Source organism: Rhinolophus ferrumequinum, chromosome 15, assembly GCF_004115265.2.
Source record: "Rhinolophus ferrumequinum isolate MPI-CBG mRhiFer1 chromosome 15, mRhiFer1_v1.p, whole genome shotgun sequence".
Classification (NCBI taxonomy): domain Eukaryota; kingdom Metazoa; phylum Chordata; class Mammalia; order Chiroptera; family Rhinolophidae; genus Rhinolophus; species Rhinolophus ferrumequinum.
Genome location: NC_046298.1, coordinates 50533598 through 50556558, shown reverse-complemented (window position 1 = coordinate 50556558; position 22961 = coordinate 50533598). Strand labels below are relative to the sequence as shown.

The window sequence follows — 22961 nt, the reverse complement described above, 5'->3', positions numbered from 1 at the left end:
CTTTAAAATAGCACAGAAAGTAATGGGTTTTTTTTGCATAGTGTCATTACACTGGAGGAGAGCCTTTGCAAGGATGTCCACAGTGGGGTGATTGCCTGTATGTTTCAGATACTTGGAAAACAATCAGAAGTGACATTGTGCTTTCTAACCTTCCCAGAGTCCTTGCTAGATTTAAGTCATTGCCAGTTTCTGTGGCAGAAGTAATTTCATTTCTGCCACCTGGCAGTTCCCCACAGTGTACATCAGTCACCACCCCACATGCTTAGGGAAGCTAACCTCTCCTCTCTCATTGCTGATGGAAATTATAGGAAATGCAACCCACAGGGGATCCTCATTCCCTTCTCTCTGACTAAAAGTATGGATGGGACTCAATGTTGGCTCAGAGTACCTGATTGGAGTTTTGAAAGGTGTCTTGCAAAGAAAGACAACATTTCTTAGGAACATTGTTGGTCTCACATGAGGCTTGTGATAAAATCTTTGAAGCTTTGAAGTCACCAGCCCAGGAATTGCGTGCCACACATTTCTCTGGTTTATGCAATAATTAAGACCTTTTTGTTTAATTACCTTTAATATTGGGTATTCTGTTCACTTTGAGGGGTGGTTTGAAAGCAGAATTCAGCTCTGCCAGCATGAAGGGGTGAACAGATTTCACTGGATCCCAAACTTCATGTTTTAGAAAGGACAATGTAATTGCAAATGAATGAATGAATAAAAGCTTTCTGCTTTTCCATCTTAACTTGCATTATGACCCAAAGTCTTTGTTAGGGGCTGAGTTCTGTACCCCAAAATTCATGTCAAAGTTATAACCACCAGTACCTCAAAGTGTGACTGTCATTGGACATAACATCTTGAAAGAGATATTAAGTCAAAATGAAGCTACTGTGGTAGACTCTTATGCAATATGAAAGGAGCCCTTAAAAGAAGAGGTGAGGATACAGATACACACAAAAGGAAGATGAGCATCTATCTGAAAGCTGAGGAGAGAGGCCTCAGAGGAAACCAACCCTGCTGACAACTGTTTCTCTGATTTCTAGATTCCGTATTTGTGGGAAAATAAATTTCTGTTGTCTGAGCCACCAGTTAGTGGTACTTTGTTATGGCAGTTCTAGCCAACTAATACAACCTCCTGGGCTCTATGGTCCGGATGCCAGGATTTTTTGTGGGCTCAGACAGAGCAGTTGTGACAACCTCCAGTTCTTCTGGAAACACCATGGATGTTTTGCTTGCTCAGTTTATATAAAACCAGGTACAGTTGAGTGGAATCTCTCCCCCAGAACCTGCAAAGGAGCCAAGTACCTTGATGTACAGAATTCACTTGTAACACAAGAGGGCAGGGGAACCATAACTGGTGATCCAGAAGACTGGGTTCATAGGGAGTGAAGGAGACCACCTCAGCCACCTAAATGGAATGTACTGCATCTAAAATTGCATCCACAAATACTCCAGTGGCTGTTCAGGATCAGTGTGCACAGAAATTCTTCAACCTGCAGATCCTTGGAGCTTGTGTAACAGAGATTATTGTCAGAAAAATAAACTAAAGGTTTTTGGATTCCCATTTCCTCCCTGGGCTATTCATCTCATCAAGGCTGTTGCTGTGCAGGCATGAAAGCCAGGATAAAGAGAAGGGAGAGCTCATAGTCCAAGGAAGTGCCTTTTGTGACCCAGTCCAGCCACTATTCCTGTGACTCAAGTGGAAATAGCATTGCTTGCCAACTGCTACGGAGGCCAGACTGAGCTCGCTAGGACAAGAGGAGAGCTTATGGAGTCAATATATAGTTACCAAAGCTTAGTTTCTGAAAAGAGTAGGAGATTGAGATTTCTGTTTTGAACAGTAAAGGATTATTAAGGTGTAATTCACATGCATTAAGTATTTAAAGTGTACAATTTGTTAAGTTTTCCCATACATATGATCCTGTGAAAACATGATGATAATGAAAATACTTGTCACTTGCATATTTACTCCCTGTCCTTTTATAATCTCTCTTCATGTCCTTCCTTGCCCACCCAGCAACTATTTATTTACTTTCTTACAGTATATTAGTTTGCAGTTTCTAGGCTTTTATATGATTGTAACCATAAAGTGTTTACTTATTTTCCCCCCGAGTTCCTCATGTGCAGTCTTGTTTTGAGATACATCAGTGGTGCTTATATGAGTAGTTTCATTGTTTTTATTGCCGAGTACTGTTTTGTTCTCTGGATATATAGCACTATTTTTTTTATCCATTCATCTGTTGGGATTATTTCATTTGGGACTATTTGCAAAAAATAGTGCTCTGAATATTTTCATTACAGTTATTTATATGGAGAGATGTTTCATGGCTCTTCTGGTAAAACTCAAAGTGCAATGCCTAACACACAGGGTAGGTGACAGTTAAAATTTTTAAGAAACTGCCAAACTAATCTAAAATGATAGTTCCCTTTTGCATTTCCACCAGCAGTGTATGAGAGTCCCATTTCCTCCACATTCCTGCCAATACTTGATATGGTTAGTCTTTGATGTTAACCTTTTTAGTAAATGTGTAGTGTTATCTGTGGTTTTAATCACATTTCCCTAGGGATTCGTGACTTTGAGCATTTTCTCATGTGTTAATTTACCACTATTACCGTGCTAAAGGTCGGCTGCTCACCACACGAAAGCCAAAACTCAAGAGGCAAGGTTGGTGTAAGAAAAGCAGGTTCATTCAAAATGCCAACATTCTGGGAGAATGGTGGACTCCTGTCCAAAGGCCATCCGCTCCCTCCCCCCCACCTTTCCCCCAGCATGGCCAAAAGGTTTTATAGGCAGGTAAGGAGAGGCAGAAAAAAGGAAAGGGGAAGTTGGTCAGGCAATTCCTCAAAAAAGATGCTTCCCAGATGCTGGTTTGTTTCAGGGATATGCAGATGTAAAAACTTTCAAGTCAGTGTTCTGGAATTTTCCTTGAGGAAACAGGATCATTGAGCCTGGTATGCATAAGATCTGGAGTAAACATCACTGAAATTGATATGGCAGAGTAAATGTATAGTAAACAGAGTCATTAAGGTTTGGCGGGAAGGGAGGAAAGCAAAGCAAGAAAAACTTTTAAAAAGTCCCAAGGTCAACTACACTGTTAAGTCGAAATTATACTAAGAGGTCTAAATCTCAAAATAGAAGATATAGTATCAACATTATGTTACCGGTGAGTGGGCCCTTCTCAGCACAGGTCCAGGTTCTTGGCATCTCGAGCAAAGAATTGAACGAGCTACCGAGGTAAAGTAGTGCAAAAGCAGTTTATGAGAAGAAAAAGTACACTTCAAAGATGTAGAAGTGGGCTCAAGCAGAAAGCAGTGTGCTCAAGGCCATTATTAGAAGAGAAAGTACCCTCCAAAGGGTTTGGAGCAGGCCCCAAGCAAAGGCCAGGCTCAAGAGGCGCTGACTGGCGAGGACTTGGAGTTTTTATATCTTTTTCTCTAGAATGGGCTGTTTCTTTCCAGGCATGGGACCACTTGATTGACACCTGTGATTGACAAGAGGCTACTACATCATCTTTTTAGACTGCACTATTCCTTCACAGAATTCACTCTGTTATAATGATACTACTGAACTTCTGGGCATATGTGTGATATTATGATGGTATAATGATGCCCAGGTGAAATGAAGGTTGTTGTGGCCTATACTGTGTAGGTGTGAGTAACTGCTGCAATCCAGTTGGGTATTTTGTACCCATTTGTTTCCTCATAAGGGTAGATAATTACAGTGAGAAGGGGAAATTTGGGGCAGAGGTGAGGTCTTTTGGATGGTCGTATTCTGTGGGTTGTGTTGGACGTGCAGGAATGCAGAGACCCGATACCTATCTCTAACTGCCTGCCTTGTTTTCCCCTTGAGAGACGTGATCCTCATAAAATCTCTGGGAAGTTGAGAAACAGGGGTCTTTTCTTCTGTATCTGCTTCCTGCTGGGCGGGGGTGTGGAGCTGTCCCTACCTATTGGGGGATTCACAGAACTCTCACCCTATCCAATCTCAGATGAGAGGAAGGGGTCTCAGGATCCGCTTGGAAGACCGAGATCTGCTTGGAAGGCTGTGTTGGCTTCTTTGGTTGGAACTGGTAATGTTGCTGGGGTATCATCTTGTCATGCAGGGTGTCATGCAGGGTCTCTAGTCTGTTCCCCACATAAGAACGCAGGATATGGTGAGGCCAAAAAGGAACACCCACGGAGCCATAGATAGGGGAGTCATGCTACTATATTCTCTCTGGCGGCTGGGCCGGAGACACAGGAAGCAGGATCTACATGATCTGCAACCCGCCATGCTAACTGCAATCCGCGCTTGCTAGCTCAACCACCATCTTCTTGCTAGCCCCCATTTGCTTCTAGCGTAGTCACAGCAGTTATACTAGTGGCTCATTGGTTATAGCTGACGGCCAACTAGCCACAGCTGATGGCCATCCAATCACAGTTGATGGCCATTTACTACCTGAGCCAGCAACTTTCCACGTGAGGGCGAGAGTCTGGAAACTGCACTCCTGGCTCTGTCCCCACACATCTGTATCCCCAAGGCCTCTAAATGAGGAAAAATAGATTTTGGTTAAACAGAGTTAAAAATGTTGGCCCAAGAAGCAGGACCCAAAGCCATCGACACAAGGTGGCTGTGGGATAGAATTCTGTTTAGCTTCATGGAATCTATGGTCTTTTCCTCTGGTTAATCCGGTTATTTAGGTGGTGGTGTTCACCTAGGAGCTGGGCCTGGAATGGCCTCGAGCAGGGAGCAGGGGACGTCCTATGATTCAGGCTAGGAACAATCTTCAGTTTAAGATTAAAAAGCTGCTTTGAAAAGTGATTAAGACCAGGAACAAGGGAGCTAAGAAATGGGGGAAAAAGAAACTTAAAATCCCTATAGGAAAGAAAACTTAGAAGTTTTTCAGTTGGGGGTGGGGCTACTCACTTGGCCTGTTATCAGTTACACCACCTGTAAATGCTTCAATATAAGAAATTGAAACCTAAGAACAAGTCACAAACAGCCAACCGGGCCTTCCCAAATGAGGCAACTCCTTAAGCTATAACCAATCAAATAATTGCCTTGCTTTGCTTCCTTTCCCCTAGTTCAGTTTGGTACTGCCTGATTGGAATTGATGTTTGCTCAAATAAACTCTTCAAAATTTTAATGTACCTCAGTTTATTTTTTAAAGAGAATGTAGTGCAGGGGACTCCTGCCGACTACGCCAAGTGTCGTGCGGGGTGTCAGGCGGGGTCTCTGTTCCCTCTCCCCACATAAGAACGCAGGACATGGTGAGGCCAAACAGGAACACCCACGGAGCCATAGGTAGGGGAGTCACACCACTATACTCTCACTGGCGGCTGGGTTGGAGACACAGGAACCAGGAGCAAGACAATTCTCAACCCTCACTGCACCGCTTGCAGACTCAGCCACCATCTTCTTGCTAGCTCCCCCTTTTTTTTTTCCTGCTAGCCTAGCCACGGCAGTTATATTCGTGGCCAATGGCTCACTGGTTACAGCTGACGGCCAACTAGCCACAGCTGCTGGCCATTTGATCACAGTCGATGGCCATTTACTACCTGAGCCAGCACCTTTCTATGTGAGGTCGAGAGCCTGGAAACTGCTTTTTGGGGCTCTGTCCCACAGAGAACAAATACCCCTCTCCCCAAAAAATACTTAACAAGGCTCATCCATGTCAATGGCCTTTCAGTAAGGAGGCCTTCCTCACTGCTCATCCACTCTTCTCAGCAAAATCACCTTTTCTCCTTGATTCCGTTGCACCTGCCACATTCTAACATACTATATAATTTAGTATTTCATATTTCCTGTGTTTTCCTTGAATATAATAGAAGCCATATAAAGGCAGGGCTCTTTGTCTTGTGCCTGAATTTCTCCCACGCACCTACAGAAAGTTCCTTTAAACGCAGTACTCAGTGAACGTTTGTTAGAGCAGTGAATACACAGGACACCTCAATTTCCTTATTTTTACTATAATGTGTACTCAATGTTCTCTGTAACTCTATCTTAAATAATATTGAAACCAGAGGGCAACTGAGTCGGGCTCCTGCTGCCTGCACCACTCAGCCAATAGACCGACACAGGAGTTGGGCCATAGAATAACTGTTTATTGTCAGAGTGATGGAGAAACTGACCTAAAATGGTTCCCTGCCACGTGGAACTGACCTAAAATGGTGGCCCGAGCAGAGAGAGAAGTCCCCAGCCTAAGCTCCAGCCCACTTCCACATAACCCCCTCCTAGCCACACTCCGAGCCAATCACCAGAGACACCTACCCCTTCCCCAACTGAAGGAAGCCCCAACCCATAAAAACCTGCTCTAAACCTTGTTGGGGGCTCAGTCTTTGGGAAGGATCCTGCGGAGCCCGCCGGCATAATAAAGCTGAACTTCCTAACTCTGAGTGCTGATTGGGTTCTTTCCAGTCTTGGTATCCGTAACAAGAGCACCGGTGATCTGAGAAGGCAGCAGGTTAGCACCTTCAAAAACAGCCTTACCATTCTGAGACTGGCTTAGGGTGTTGAAGGGAAATTCTGGGTGTTCCTCCAGAGGCTACAATTATGGGAGTCTGCATGGAGACTTTCCTCTGGCAATGTGGCAGGAACAATGATGGGAGTAGCCTGGAAAGAATGCTAGACCATAGAGACTGTGATCAATAAGCTAAGGGCATTAATCAGAAGTTTGAGGGTAATTTTGTAAAACAGGGAACTGGGTATGAAGGGGCATTCTGAGCTCAAGCCGCAGGGGGAACGGATGATCTCTTGTTAAGAGGTAGGTCAAGAAAAGGTGAGGCCTGGACATTGCGAGGCCTCTATTACTGGGGTCCCAACTGGGCCCTGCTTCAGTATGGCTCAGTGTTTTCAGGAATGAAACAGAATCACGTTTTGGAGACAAAATTCAATGACCAAGGTTCTAACACAGTCACATACTTAGCTTGATTCTTTTCTCAGACTTTAGAGAGGCTTTTCTAAAAGTTCTCTGAGGTCTTACTTTTTTCACCCTTTACTGATGTTTCCCCAGAGCCATTTCTGCCGCTGTCTTTAAGGAACTGAAGGAGGGCCCAGTTGGGACCCCTCCCAACATCCCAGCCTCACCTTTCCTTGACCTACAGCTTAACAATAGATCATCCCCCTGCAGCTTGAGCTCAGAATATCCTGTCCCACCCAGTTCCCTGTTTTACAAAATTACCCTGAAACTTATTAATACCCTTAGGCTTATTGATCACAATATCAATGGTCTACCAGGTTACTGCCATCATTGTTCCTGGGTTGCCAATATGGGAGAATCATGTTGCCAGAGGGAAGGTTCCATGCAGACCCCCGGAACCATCATGTAGCCCCTGGAGGAATGCCTAGATTTTTCCTTAAATACCCTAAGCCAGTCTAAGAATGTTAAGGCTGTTTTTGGAGGTGTTAACTGGCTGCCTTCTAAGACCACCAGTGCTCTGAAAATAAACACTTATTCTATGGCCCAATTTCTGTGTCAGTCTATTGGCTGAAAGGTGCAGGACTCAGTAGGCATCCGGTTTCAGAACTACATAACATTATTAACTGCATTCTGAAATGCACATTTCACAACTGTTTTTCTGAGATAATCTCAGTTCCACATGCAAAACTATACCACTAATGCCTGTGGAAATAACCACTTCCCAGCAAGATGATACCACGAGGATCAGATACTCCTTTATTTCAGCGTTCATTTGTACCCATCACACACATGCTCTGACTCCATATTGCAGGGTCTATCCCATACCCAAAATAGCATCAGTTAAATTGCTCTTTGATATAGACGTCCGATTCCTTAAAGAAATTGAATATGTATGAGGATAAGGTATAAGAAATGTATGGGTAAAAGTGTTCCTCAGTGGGTGGGACACAATTACTAACTATACAGGTAAAAGGTTTTGGAGGGAGCAGAGGACAACCTCGTGGTTGTCCACCTAATTCACTGTGGCCCGACATCCATCTTCCTCCCCAGTCATAAACTATTGTTCCAAACCAATTATCCTGAAATTCACAAAACTGACTAACGCTTTAGGCTACAAGCACTTGAAGAGCAATAACGCCATGTTTCAAGCTATGTATGGACTCCTTTGTGTCACACTGACACTCTGGAATGATATGGCATTATTAATCGGATTTGGGAGCCTTTCAAAGAATAGTTTTATCTTTGGGAGACGGTTGAACCTCACGGAGTCTGAAATGATAACCCTTCGCCTTGATCAACAATGAGCAAAGCCCCTCTCCCTGCTAGGGGGCATCATTTCCAGCTCCCGCTGGGTGCCACGTAGAACAAACACGCTTCCCGGCGTCCTCTAGAACTACGGGAACGACATTACCCACAATTCCCTGCGCAGTGTTGCGCCAATGACAGATCAGGATGAAAGTATTTTATCGCATCAGGACGGGACTTCCGGCGTCCTCCTCGTAGCGGGTCATTTCGTGTTTTCTCAGGATCGCCTCACAGAGTTAGGAGCTCCGAAGCGTCGTGTGGGGGTCACGATGCCGGGACCGAGGACGCGCGATAGTAGTTATGGTCCCCGCCGCGTAGACGCGGGCCTGAGGCTGGGCGACGCCGCCAGCGTGACCCGCGCCAGGACCGGGAAAGGGACCGCCGCTCTCGGAGCCACCTCCACTCCCGCCGCTCCATCCCGGCTCCGCCCACAGCGTCCGATGGCGGCGGCCACGCTTAGGCTCCGGGCTCAGGTGAGTGCGTGTCCCGTGGGCCATCACCGCCCTCACCCCACCGGAAGCCTAAAGCTCCGGGTGCAGGGCGCTTGCTCACATCCTGCAGCCCAGCCCCGGGCGTCCAGGACGGTGAGGCGCTCGTGGGTGACATCGGTGTGACGGCGGGTGGGAGAGGGTTACAGGCAGAGGGGCTGGCGGTGTATAGATGTGGAGGGGCGACTGAGCCGGGACCAAGGTGTTGTGTCTGCTGGCTTGCGGGCCAAGAATTCACGAGTCAGGCAGAAATATAAAAGGAAGATTTATTAAAGTAAGAGAAGGGCCAGCTGGGCAGTCTGCTGGAAACTACTGCAAACTACTGGGTCGAGTCTTGTTTGGTCTCAAGTTTTGTATTTTCTAACCAGGATATAAATTGCTTTGGCTTGTAGTGGAATTTTCTGTTGAGTTCGGCTTTGTCCGTTGTGGTGGGGGAAGATGCAGTTAAGCCGGTTATTGCAACCTTTGCATACATAATGTAAATTTAAGTTGGAGCTAGGAGTGGATTCCACACAGGTGTAAAACCTCTCCCACGTCACAGGGCCAGTACTAGGCCAAAATAAATAGAAACACTGAAATTGGTATGCCTAGTAAATGTATAGGAAGCAGAACCATTAAGAGGCGAAAAAAAGAAAGCTTTCAAAAAGTCCCAAGCTAAATTATACTTGTTAAATTATACCAGAGATTGAAATCTTAAAATAGAAGATTTACACCACCATTACAATCCCCTGTTTTAACATTCCCCCATCTGTGATCAGCAATATGGAAAAATCTTTGCAAATTGGGATGAGGGTCCATCTTCTGTAACTGCTGCAGAGCTGGGCAGGGGCGTAGAGCTGTCCCTACCTATGAGATTGCCTGTCAAAGATGGAACGACCAAGCCCAGGAAAATCCGGGTGGCTCTGTCTAGAAACTGGATTGAGTTGGGGACACCAGACTGGAAGATTAGAGCTCTGATCTATGGGAACGGGGGGCCGTTTCAGGATCATCCACAGGAATGAGCTGGAAGCCTTCTATAAGTGCCATCTGCTGTTTGATGGACTCGATCCTGGAAGAGACAAATTTTAACCAGAAGGTTAAAGAGGCATGGTCCAAATATAAGTAACCTAAGCACAATAAGGAGGGGTGCTACTAAAGGTGAGAGAAGAGACCATAAGTAGGATTCCCTAAGAGTGAAAAGGGGGTCGCAAGTGAGGTGCAAGTAAAGAGGAAAACAAGATCTCTTGAGAGATGAATAGCAGCTCCAGGAGTCTGGGGTTAGTTATTAGTATTTATCAATCCTGGGAGACGGACTTGTTGTTTGAAGAGGAGCTTAAGATCTTCACTTGGTTCAAGGACAGAAGTGGCAGTCTTCCTTCTGGGGGAGTCCTGTGGAGACTTAAATGAAACAGGTTTGATTCAAGGGAAGGTGCTCTCTGAAGCCCGACAACTGGGCTGTCAGGGGCCCCCATCCCCCTCCAGCCTTCTACCAATACTTGGTCCTGAATTTAGAAGCCTGCAGTGTGTATAGGGGTCGGCCTGCGGGAGGTGCCGGTCCCTATATTTCCTGAGTGCCTGCTGAACCTCTCAAGTTAACATAGGAAATAACAGAATTGAGGTCAGAATCTCCAAGCATAAAGCAATGGTCAGTAATTAAAGCTAGGGTTTATTGACCAAACTTTCCCAGAGTCCTTTTCAAGAGGCTCTCTTTGTCTTTATAGCTGAGCAGGTTTCAGAAGAGTGGTCAAGAAAGAATAAATGGCTGAATTAACAGCTTACCTGCTATGTCAAGGGTCACCTGCAGTTTTGCCCCAGTGATGAGAACAGCTTGGGAGGCCACTGGGAGTTCAGACCCATTAGTCAATCACAGCCATTTGTTGGGGAAGGAGTTGGTCCCCATTTCCTTCACAGCAGGGGAGGATCCCTCCTCCAGTGCCCTTTTATTTTGCAAAGGGTCCCTGCTGCTTTGGAGGATTAAGACATTCTTTCCTTCCTTCCTTCTTTACTTCCTTTCTTCCTTTTTTTAACTTTTGTTGGGGAGCAGTGTGTTTTTCCAGGACCCATCAGCTCCAAGTCAGTGGTTGTTTTCAATCTAGCTGTGGAGGGCGCAGCTCACTGGCCAGTGTGGGAATCCAACTGGCGACCTTGGTGTTATGAGCGCTGCACTCTAACCAACTGGCTGCCCCAGGACACTTTTATAATATCAATAGCAGATCAGTAGTTCAAGAAATTTGTCCTGCTTAGAAGAGAAAGAACACTCAACTCTACTAGCTTACTTTTGATGTTCTAGTTTACTTAATTAATTGTGTTTAGCTTAACTATACATAAAAAGCTCTCTCAAGACTTTTCACAAACCTCCTACAACTTTCTTAGTCCTTCTTACTTTGTCTCTTCTCACTCTTCAGAAGTACCATCTTTCAGTTCTTTCAAAAGAAACTTTCTTTCAGTTCCTTCAGAAATGTATTTCTGTACCTTATACCTTTCTTGAAAACACACATTAGAATCCATAACCTTCAGAACCTTAATTTTTACTGACAACCAAAAGCAAGCAATTAGCACTTCCACTGGCAAATCTAGGACATATTTTGTAACTTTCAAAAGCATATGTTTTTGTAATAAAATATATGTTTATTTACAGATCTTAATTATCTTTTAACATTCCTGTGACGAAGCCAGAAATAGATTAATGTAAACCTATTTAATAATTAATATTTCAGTATTTCATTGTTTTGAAATACCTAGATATTCAATAATTTTTATCATGTAACATAACATAGCAAAACTAAAATCTTAAGATGTTGAGAAATTACGTCCAAGCATCCACAATATATGATTATTACTGAAAAGTTTCACTTAAAACGTTATTTTAGTTACTTCTTATTAGTTCTTAACTCTATGAGATCCCAAAGTTAATTATCCAAGCTATTCTCTTGACAAGTTCTGCAGCAGAGATAACATGAATTTGTCTTAAAAGTAGGCTTATTCAGAATGCCGGCACTCTGGGAGGATGGCGAACTCCTGTCCAAAGGCCATCTCCCTTGCAGTGAATCCCACTAGAGGTGGTCGGTCCCTTCAGGACTTAGAATGGGACCAGTGGAGTAAGGAGGAGGAGTTGCAGGAGACAGGGAAATGGATGGGGCGGAAGAATGGGAGGGAGAGGAAGGAAGGGAGTGCCGAAGGAGGAGGAAAGTCCAGAGGCTGTTTAAGCCATGGGGGAATGTGAGGTAAGAGGATAATCAAGGAGGTTGGCGGGGGGAGGTGGACTAAGGAATGTTAGCCAAGCACATGGGGCATTGTTTCTGGAGATATAGGTGTTGACTTAGGGCCATGAAGGCTTCGACATGGGGTACAGCAGGTTTTGGGTTTTTTTATTTGTTTTTTAGAAGCAAGATAGATTGGTACCAGAGTCAAGCCTGAGCAGTTAGCCATCTGTTATGGAGGTAATGAAAGGTTTGAATCTGAGGAGGGAGGTGGTCTCACTGAGGTCTTAACAGGCTCCATGTGGTTGCAGAGAAGACAGCAAACTATGGGGATAAGGGAAGAGGCAGGGAGCACAGGAGGAGGTTATCACTGTCATCCAGATGAGTGTTAATGGACCACAGTGGCAGCCATGGAAGTGGGAAAAGGGATTATGTATGGGTCCATGTTTTGAGAAGGGCCAAGCCAAATTTTGGGTGTTGCAGGTGACAAGAGAAAGGAGGAAATAAAAGATGATGCCAGGGTTTTTGGTCCTGGGAGCTGAAGGGATAGAAGCTCCATTAACTGGATGGGGAAGTTAGCAGTAGGTTATTTTCTTTGGGACTATAAATATGGTTGTTTTGACCCATTACCAATGTATGGTTTCAGAGAACAGTGAGTGGTGGCATCAAGTGGATAGTGTTAGGCACAGCCAGAGGAATGAGTCCCAGGAGACCAAAATTGGTCTATTAGAATTTATTTGGCGGGCTTGAGCTGCTGGAGGTCAGGTTAGAAAAGACCATAACCTCTCTGAGTAAGAGGGGTATGGAGTTTTTCAGTGCTTCAGTGACTTTTTGTTGCATTGTTTACTGAAACTGAGAGTTTCAGGGTGTGGCCATGTCTTCTTGTTCCATAACCTGATTCCCATGCCATTGCCTGGGCATGTTCATGGTCTGTTGATCATGGGCTCCTATGAGAAAAATATAAGACAGCAGGTACAAGCAAGCAGAGAGCAAGACAAGATGGCCTCTGAGATAAGATGGTTTCTGTTATTCAGCACATCCGGGCAGTTTCTGTAGGCCTAAGGCGGGTTCTGCTCCTGGCCTAACAGGTACCTGCACAGGCAAGTCTGGAAAACCCAGGAAGGTGTTTAGGGTAGGGACATCCCAATGTGTATGTGAACCAGGGTGGAGCTGCCGATGGCAGGGAAATGCAGCTGATAGTGCCAGTGCTGTTAACGAGGCCAGAAAGACTAGGCTGCTTGCTGAGTAGTGGGTTATCTTGCTCAAGGCCTCGTTGGGGTTGCTGGGTGTCACAAACATGAGTGAGGGAGAGAAGTGGCAGTGGGAATATTGGGAAAGAGAATGATCTGGTAAGTGGCCAAGACTTCCATGGGATGAGTAGACGAGATGGCTCAGGAGATCTAGGAGTAATTGAGACAAGATGACAGTGAGGCTGGGACTCCTGCTTATTTACTGCTGTATGGATCTATCAGAATTTTGTGATGAGCTTTGGTGGGTCTGAGGTGTGTCCATCTTGCTGGTGAGATAAAGTCTGGGCAAATGTGGTCATTTGTGGGTCACTGTGCCTGTCAGGGAGACATTTAGGATTGGGTTTTAACAAATGTTGAATGGAGAGAGGAGGGTTGTGGCTGCTGAGGGGAGAGCAAGTGCAGGTCTGGAGTGGAATGGGGTCGCAGACATCTGAAATTCCCATGTGTTTCTGGGTGACTAATAAGCAAATGTCATAGGCAGATGGGGAGGCCTCCAAAGCAGCATTTGGGGCTTTCTCTGTATATACTAGATGTAGATGAAACAAAAACCATCTCCATTTTTGTGTCGTTTTATGCTATGACCTTTGAGCAACCTCACTGTCCTTAGTAAGCATATCAAAGCCTTCTAGTTAATGATGATCTGTGTTCCCTGAGTACTTTTGTTTGTAATGGCCAGGATGACAACCGAGATGAGTATCAAACTGGTGGTAGTATGGACCACCAGGCGGTACGGCCCTTGGCGTTACTGCATTCTTTGCTTCTTTCTCTTATCCATCATTAGCACATGAGTTATACTTTTAAAAAAGGTGCACTAACAGGAGTCTTTAGCAGAGAATAATTTGTGCAGGATTGCTGGGTCATCTTTTCAGCTCTGACCCATTCTTCCTGTAAGTAAAGTGCCCTATAATGAATTCTGTTATATGTTCTGGAGTTAACCTGCGTCATTTCTTGGTCTTAAGCCACCTTCTTGTTACAATGGCCATTACACCTTTGTTCCACCATCAGACACCCTGACTTTGGGAACCATCAGAGGTCTGGGATGGTACTGGATTCTGTTTGAATTTGTCCAGCATTCTCTGGATGCTGTGTGCCAAATACGTGGGTGAATCTAGGGAGATGCCTGTGGTGTGGAACAGGAAGGTAGAGCTGGGGGAGTGCAGCTGTGGGCTCTGAAGAAGTTAGAGAGGCACATCCAGAGAATGGTGTATATATGCAGGAAGTGCTAGCTGAGGGCCCCGGGACACTGAGACTTACAGGTGAAGCATGAGCCCACATTTGGCTATATCTTGTAGACACAATGTAAGAGACCCCAAAGGAATTGCTTTGTAGGAGGGATGGGGCCCCTGCTGACCAGGCCCAGGGCTTACATGGCATTTATCTGTCTTCCTGCTTTTCTTGCCGAGGGTTGAACACAGTGATTAATGGGCAGGTGAGGAGAGAGCAGGCATCAGAGGGGCAGCAGGGCCTGATACCCCCTCTGTGGGGGGCAGCTATGGTGGAGGGTGAGGGTGGGATGGATGTACGGGGAGTAGACAGACAGTGGGTTCTCAGAGAATGGTAGTTTGATTTTTCTCTATCATTATAGGACAGTGTGACCTTTGAGGACATTGCTGTGTTCTTCTCCTGGGAGGAATGGGGCCTCCTTGATGAGGCTCAGAGACGTCTGTACCACGATGTGATGCTGGAGAACTTTGCACTTATATCCTCGCTGGGTAAGACTCACAGCCTCCTCAGTGACTGAACTAGACTCTGTCCTGCCTCACCTTCCTTTCCCCAGGGGGTGCTCTTTCTGTTCTTACCGATGGACTATGGTCACTGCTTCCTTCTCTAGCTCTCTGGGTGGTTGCTGTCCTTGGTAGGGCTGGGGGGTTTGCATTTCCCCATGCCCCCTTCCCCCAGGGGGTGCTCGGTCCTCATGCATGGACTGTGGGCACTGCTTGCTTTCCCAGTTTTCTGGGTGGTTGCTGTCCTTGGTAGGTCTGGGGGGTTTGGACAGCCCTCTTCTCTCCTGCAGCCCCAGTAATTGCTGTACCGAACCCGCATAGGGAAGGATTGGAGGTCAGCAGTCTTGCACTGAGACTAATGCGTTGCACCTTGCTTGCCCCCTCCTTGGCCAGGTCAAGGTATCCAGACCCATGGCACTTCTGTGTCCCAGGGTTTGATCCCTTCCTTTAGCTGACATTTCCTTGTGCCTGCCTGTACCAGGAATTGCAGTCGTGGTCATGGTCATTACTTAGCTGGACCGGGCTTCTTTTCAAAACTATCATGTAAGGTGCTTTTTACAGTGTTTAGATTTCTTCTCTCTGTCCCTCCTCCTCCTACTTTATTGAAATACAGTTGACAAATAAAATTATATGTATTTAAAGTGTATAGTATGATTGGACATATGTATACATTATGAAATAATTACCACAATGAAGTTAATTAATCTGCCCATCCCCTGACATAATTATCTTCTTTTGGGAGGGTGAAAACACTTAGGATCTACTCTCAGCAAATTTCAAGTGTATAATACAGTATTATTAACTGTAGTCACCATGCTATACATGAGATCCTCATAACTTATTCATCTTATGAATAAAAATGTGTATATACCTTTTGACCAACATCCCTTATTTCCTCCAGCCCTCATCTGGCATCCTGCTTTCTGTTTCTATGAGTTTGACCCTTTTTTTTCCTTTAAGGTTCTACATGTAAGTAATAACCATATAGTATGTATTTGTCTGTCTCTATGTGGGTTATTTCACTTGCATAATGTTCTGCCGGTTCATCCATGTTGTTGCAAGTTTTTCCATTTTGCCTTTTTTATAACAGAATATTCCTGCATATGTGCATTTGTGTACGTGTGTGTGTCTGTCACATTTACTTTATCTGTTCATGCAGAGAGGGATACTTAGTTTGTTTCCATAAATTGGCTATTGTGAATAATGCAGCAATGAATATGAATGTGCCGATGTGTTTTGGGGATAATGATACTGTTTTTTTCGGATGTATATCAGGAAATGGGAATGGTGGATCACATGGTATTTGATTTTTTATTTTTTTTAGGAGCTCCCATAATATTTTCCATAGTGTATTTTATTGATCTAGATGCTTTTTTTTTTTTTTTAAGATTCTGTTGGGGAAGGGGAACAGGACTTTATTGGGGAACAGTGAGTACTTCCAGGACTTTTTTCCAAGTCAAGTTGTTGTCCTTTCAATCTTAGTTGTGGAGGGCGCAGCTCAGCTCCAGGTCCAGTTGCTGTTGCTAATTGCGGGGGGCGCAGCCCACCATCCCTTGTGGGAGTCGAGGAGGAATTGAACTGGCAACCTTGTGGTTGAGAGCCCACTGGCCCATGTGGGAATCGAACCGGCAGCCTTCGGAGTTAGGAGCACAGAGCTCCAACCACCTGAGCCACTGGGCCGGCCCTGATCTAGATGCTTTTGTAAGTGGAATTGTTTTCTTTGTTTCTCTTTCAGATATTTCATTGTTAATGTACTGAAACACAAGTGATATTCATGTGTTGATTTTGTATCCTGCAACTTTACTGAATTTGTTTATTTGTTCAGACAGTTTTTTGTGGTAGTCCTTAGGGTTTTCTGTATATAAGATCATGTCATCTGCAGGAGTGATTTTGCTTCCTTTCCAATTTGGATGCCTTTTATTTCTTTCTCCTGCCTAATTGCTCTGACTAGGACTTCATTACAATGGTGAATAGAGGTTATGAAAGAGTAGCCATCCTTGTTTTTTTGTTCCTGGTCCTAGAGGTCAAGATTTTAGCTAATTTTTTATTATGGAATACAGTGTAGGCTGTTGGCTTGTCATATCTGTCATATATTACATAGAAGTACGTTTCTTCTGTATCTAATTTGTTGAGAGTTTCTGTGATTAAAGTATGCTGAAGATGTTGAAATGCTTCTTTTGCATCTGTTGAAATGATCATATGATCTTTTTAACTTCATTCTAATAGGCGGTGTATCACATTTATTGACTTTTGTATGTTGAGGCAGTGTTGCATTCCAGGGGTACTTACTACCAGCGTGATCTTAGTGCATTATACTTTGTGCTGTGGAATTGAGTTTGGTAGTATTTTACTGAGAATTTCTGCTTGTCTGTTCATGAATATTGGGGTATAATTTTCTGTCCTTGTAGTGTCTTTGAGTGGCTTTTGTAACGGTGATATAGGCCTTATGAAAGAAGTTTGGAAGTGGTCTCTCCTCTTCAATTTTTTGAAGTTTGTGTGGAGGGTTGATGTTAATTCTTTATATGTTTGGTAGAATTCACCAGTGAATGTATTTGATCTGCAGCTTTTTATTGTCAGATTTTTGATTATAGGTTTGTTCTTAGTAATTATAGGTCCACTTTGATTTTCAGTTTTTCATGATTCAGTCTTAGTAAGTTGTATGTTTCTAGGAACTTAGCCATTTCTTCTAGGTTATCCAATTTATTGGTGTCTAATTGTTCACAATAGTCTTATAATCCATTGTGTTTGTTTTTTTGTTTTTTTGTGTGTGTGGTATACATTGTAATGTTTCTCTTTCATTTCTGATTTTATTTCTTTTAGTTTACATAAAAATTCGTAAATTTCACCCTTTTAAAAGTGAACTTCCTGTATCATTTATCTTTTCTATTTTCCTAGATTTTATTTTTCATTTATTTCTGCTCTGATCTTTGTTTTTTCCTTCCTTCTGCTAAATTTGGGCTTAATGTGGTCTTCCTCTAGTTCCTTGATACAAAGTTAAGTTATTTCAGATCTTTCTCTTTCACAATGTAGGCATTCATTGATGTAAATTTCCTTCTTAACAACTACTTTTGCTGTATCCCATAAGTCTTGCTATTTTGTTTGTCTGTTTCCTTTGTCTTAACATATTTTTTTGTGGGTTTGTTTTTTGGGGTTTTTTTTTTTTTGGACCCATTGATATTTCAAGTTGTGTTGTTTACTTTCTATACATTTCTGAATGATCCAGCTTTCCTCCTGTTATTTTGTTTTGTAATACCGTTGTGGTTGGAAAAGAAACCTGATATTATTTCAGTCTTATGTTTATTGAGACTGGTTTGAGACCTATAACATGATGCAGTTGAGAAGAACGTATATTCTGCCTTTGGATGAAATGGTTTTTTTGTGTGTGTGTATATGTTTTAAAGATTTTATTGGGGAAGGGGAACAGGACTTTATTGGGGAACAGTGTGTACTTCCAGGACTTTTTTTCAAGTCAAGTTGTTGTCATTTCAATCTTAGTTGTGGAGGGTGCCCTTCAGCTTCAAGTTGTTCTTTCAGTCTTAGTTGTGGAGGGCGCAGCTCAGCTCCAGGTCCAGTTGCCGTTGCTAGTTACAGGGGGCACAGCCCACCATCCCTTGCGGGAGTCGAAACCAGCAACCTTGTGGTTGAGAGGACGTGCTCCAACCAACTGAGCCATCTGGGAGCTCAGCAGCGGCTCAGCTCAAGGTGCCCTGTTCAATCTTAGTTGCAGCGGGTGGAGCCCACCATCCCTTATGGGACCGAACTGGCAACCTTGTGGTTGAGAGCCCACTGGCCCATGTGGGAATTGAACTGGCAGCCTTCGGAGTAAGGAGCACAGAGCTCAAACCGCCTGAGCCACCAGGCCGGCCGGATGAAATGTTTTGTATAGATCTATTAGGTTTATGTATTTTAAAATATAGTTCAAGTGCAATGTTTCCTTACTAATTTTCTGTTTGAATGATATTTGCCCATTGTTAAAAGGGGAATATTGACATCTTCTATTGTGTTGCTGTCTATTTCTGCCTTTTATGCTCCGCCACTCTATCTTGTATCACACCTATTTTTGTATTTTTTTTCCTGTTGAGGTTTCCACCGCTCTTCATATGTATGGGCCCAGTAATGCACAGTAGCCACTTCAATTACATTGCAATGCCCTTGTCTTGAAAAGCATCTTGGGGTGGCCGGATAGCTCAGTTGGTTAGAATGCAAGCTCTTAACAAGGTTGCCGATTCAATTCCTGCATGGGATGGTGGGCTGCATCCCCTCCAACTAAGATTGAAAACGGCAACCGGTGCTGAGCTGTGCCCTCCACAACTAAATTGAAAGACAATGATTTGGAGATGATGGGCCCTGGAAAAACACACTGTTCCCCAATATTCCCAAATAAGAAAAAAAAAGAAAAGCATCTTAAAGACTCATGCCTAGATGTGACAGATGCACATTTGTGATGGAATTACCCCACCCTATAAGGTCAACATGTACTTCACCACCATTTCTTTGTGTTCAGGTTGCTGCTGTGGAGCAGGGGATGTGGAGGCACCCACTGAACAGAGCATTTTTGTGGGAGTGTCACAGGCCAGGACTCCTGAGGGAGCTCCGACTTCCCAGAAGACCCACCCCTGTGAGATGTGTGGTCCAGTCTTGAGAGACATCTTCCACTTGGCTGAGCAGCAGGGAACACAACACAGCCAGGAACTGTTGAGGTGTGGGGCATGTGCAAAACTATTTTATCTCAGTGCAAACTTTCACCAGCATCAGGTGGACCACATGGGAAACAAATGCTTCAGAAGTAGTGTGGACAGGTCTTTGATTGTGAAGACCTGCAGTTTCCATGTGTCACAGAAGCCTTTTACCTGCTGGGTGGTTGGGAAGGACTTCTTGATCAGCTTGGGACATCTGCCGCAACAGGTCACTCTGACCAAGGAGGAGCCTAACAAAATCATCCAGGGCACAACTTCACAAAGCAGAAAAAGTCATTACACTTGGGGAGAATGCACAAAAGCTTTCAGCTCCATACTCACACTTGTTCAGGATGAGAATGTTCACACTGAAAGACAGCGTTTTGTATGCCATGAATGTGGGAAAGCATTTAGGAATAGATCTTCACTTGTTTTGCACCAGAGAGTCCACACTGGAAGTTTTCCTGTGTGTGGCGAAGGTAGAAAATCCTCTCGGAGAAACTCAACCCTCAGTCAACACTGGCGAATTCATACAAGGGCAAGGCAGTATAAGTGTGGCAAATGTGGGAAATCCTTAAGTCACAAATCTGTCCTCATTTATTCTCAGAGAGGACTCAAAGAAAACAGCTATGTGTGCCATGAATGTGCGAAATCTTTTACCTCCAGCACTGCCCTCAGTTATCATAGATCTCACACAGGAGAAAGACCTCATGAGTGCAGTGAATGTGGGAAAAGTTTTCTCTCTCAGTTCGACCTCTGTTCTCATCAGAGAATTCATTCTGGAGAAAGATACAGTGAATTTGGGAAGTCCTTTACCCAAAGAAATGCCCTCAATAGACACCTAAGAGTTCAGTCAGGAGAAAGGCCTTATGAGTGCACTGAATGTGGGAAATCCTTTAAGCATAGATCTAACTTCAGTCGACACCGGAGGCTTCACACAGGAGAAAGGCCTTATAGGTGTTATGAGTGTGTGAAATCTTTTACCTCTAGCTCTGCCCTCCGTGACCATCAGAGTGTTCACACAGGAGAAATGCCTTATGAGTGCAGTGATTGTGGGAAATCCTTTAGGGATAGTTCCTACTTTAGTCGACACCGGAAAGTTCACACAGGAGAAAGGCTGTATCAGTGTAGTGAGTGTTTGAAATCTTTTACCTGTAGGTCTGCACTCACTTATCATCAAAGATCTCACACTGGAGAAAGGCCATATGAGTGCACTGAATGTGGGAAATCCTTTAAACATAGTTCTAACTTCAGTCGACACAGGAGAGTTCACACAGAAGAAAGACCTTATGAGTGCAGTAAATGTGGGAAATTTTTTAACACTAGATTCCATTTAAATCGACACCAGAGTGTTCACAGAAGAGAAAAGCCTTTGTAAGTGTGGTGAGTGTGAGAAATCTTTTAAGGCTAGTTCTGGATTGATTATAAACACTGGGGAGTTCATCCTGGAGAACGTCCTTATAAGTGCCATGAGTGTGAGAAGTCTTCTACTGTTAGCTCTGACCTCCATTGCTGTGGGAGGATTCACAGTGCGTAGAGTCCTTACTTATGTCTGCAGTAAATGTGGGAGATGTTTTACCTTTAACGCCCATCTTTGTTATCAGAGAGTTCATACTGGCGAAAGGCCTTTTGAGTGTAGTGAATGTGGAAAATTTTCTAAGCAAAAGTCTCTCCTCAGCACACCAGAGAATTCAAAATAGAGAAAAACCTTAGAATGCAGCAAATGCAGGAAATCTTTTAGTTTTAGTTTCAATGTCCATTATCATCAGAGGATACACATAGGAGAAAGGCCTTATGAGTGCAGCAAATATGGGAAATTTCTAATAGGAAAATGTACATTCATTCTACATCAAAGTTCACAATAGAAAAAGACACACATGAGCAATTTCATTGTTCCATGTTAGGACACTGGTGTTAAGTCTGGAGGAGCCATCTGTCTGAATTGATTCTCATACATGTGAACATACACCATGTGGAGATTCCCCATAAGCTCATTTTTTGGGATGGTGTGGCTGTGTTGCACTTGGTAACCTTCTCAGGGCTTTTGCTAGGTTTATATCACTGCCAGTGTCTGTGGCCAAAGCTATTTCACCTTTACCATCTGGTAGGTCCACATTGGTCACCATCCCAATGTGCTCAGGGAAGTGAATTGTTCTTCCATGTATTGGAGCAAACTAGGAGTAACCTGAGCCTTTAGGTTGGCAACCAAGGTTGACAACCTTGGCCTGGGTCAGTGTTGGCCAAGAGAATATCATATGAGTTTGCCTGGCAGCTTTCCACAAGGACTGCCATTTTCAGGGTCATGTTGGTCTCATGTGATACAAGATTTTCCAACTTCCAAGTCATGAACTTGAGACTCAATGCCTGTAGTAAATTGCTTTGGTTTGTGCAATAATGAAGGCCTTACTATTTAAATCCTTTTTAATCTTGGGTGTTTTGTTTACTGTATTTGCTGTGTGGGATAGTTTGTAAACTGATTTGGGGTCTATAAGCATAAAGAGGAGAAAACTGGGTCTCTGCCCTCAGCAGGGGGACAGTATTATGGCAAAAAATAACTTGTTGATTTTGACCAGTTTTGACCAAATTTGTATTGCTGCCCTTTTCTAAATAAAGGTGCAGCCAGAAAGTTTGTGACCCTCACTACCAGAATTAGTTTGTACACAAATTTGAGGACTTCAGACATGTTTATCTTATGTGGCTTAAAAGAAAATAATAGAAAGGTGTTGTGGATTCCTGTAGCCTCTCAGTGATGTTTACCTCTGAGCACAGGCTGGAAAAAAAAAGAAAGGGGAACTCATGATCTGGAGATGTGGCTCTTGTGACCCAGGCAGCAATGTTGACTTCTGTTCTTCATTTGTCCCCATACTTGGCTGCCACTAAAGGAAGACTGACTCCCCCAGAGGACACGAAGACAGAGATGGTGGAGTCAATACAAACTTGCCAAACTTATTTTCCAAAAGAGTCAGACTTGCAGATTTTTAAAATTTTGAGCCAAGTTTTAAAGCCTTGTTAAAGTATAATTTACATATACTAAACTGCATATATTTTATTTTTTAAATAATTATTTTTCAATTAAAGTTGACATACAATATTAATTTCAGGTTTATAATATAGTGATTAGATATTTATATAACTTATGAAGCGATCACCCTGTGAAATCTAGTACCCACCTAACACCGTACATAGTTATTACAATATTATTGACTATACAAACATATTTTAAAGTGTACAATTTGTTAAGTGTTGACGTAGGTATGAACTTCTCAAACCATCAACAGAGTCATGATAATGACCATAACTGTCAACATTATATTTACCTCATTTTCTATTATAATCTTGTCCTTTCCACCTTTCCAGGTGACCATTGATTTATTTTTCCTTACCATACATTCCTTTGCATTTTTTTGAATTTGTATCATTGGAAACCTACACTGTTGTTGTTTTCTAAT

At 43.6% G+C, this 22961-nt stretch overlaps 1 protein-coding gene across 1 annotated transcript; it reads left to right on the top strand.

Annotated features, from left to right (window-relative positions):
- Positions 1-7420: 7420 nt before the first annotated feature.
- Positions 7421-22594, top strand: LOC117034585 (zinc finger protein 211-like). Its single transcript, XM_033127714.1, has 3 exons — positions 7421-8668; positions 14698-14824; positions 19341-22594. Exons 1-3 carry the CDS (start codon positions 8330-8332, stop codon positions 20888-20890), a joined length of 2016 nt encoding a protein of 671 aa, XP_032983605.1. The 5' UTR covers positions 7421-8329; the 3' UTR covers positions 20891-22594.
- The last annotated feature ends 367 nt before the right edge of the window (positions 22595-22961 follow it).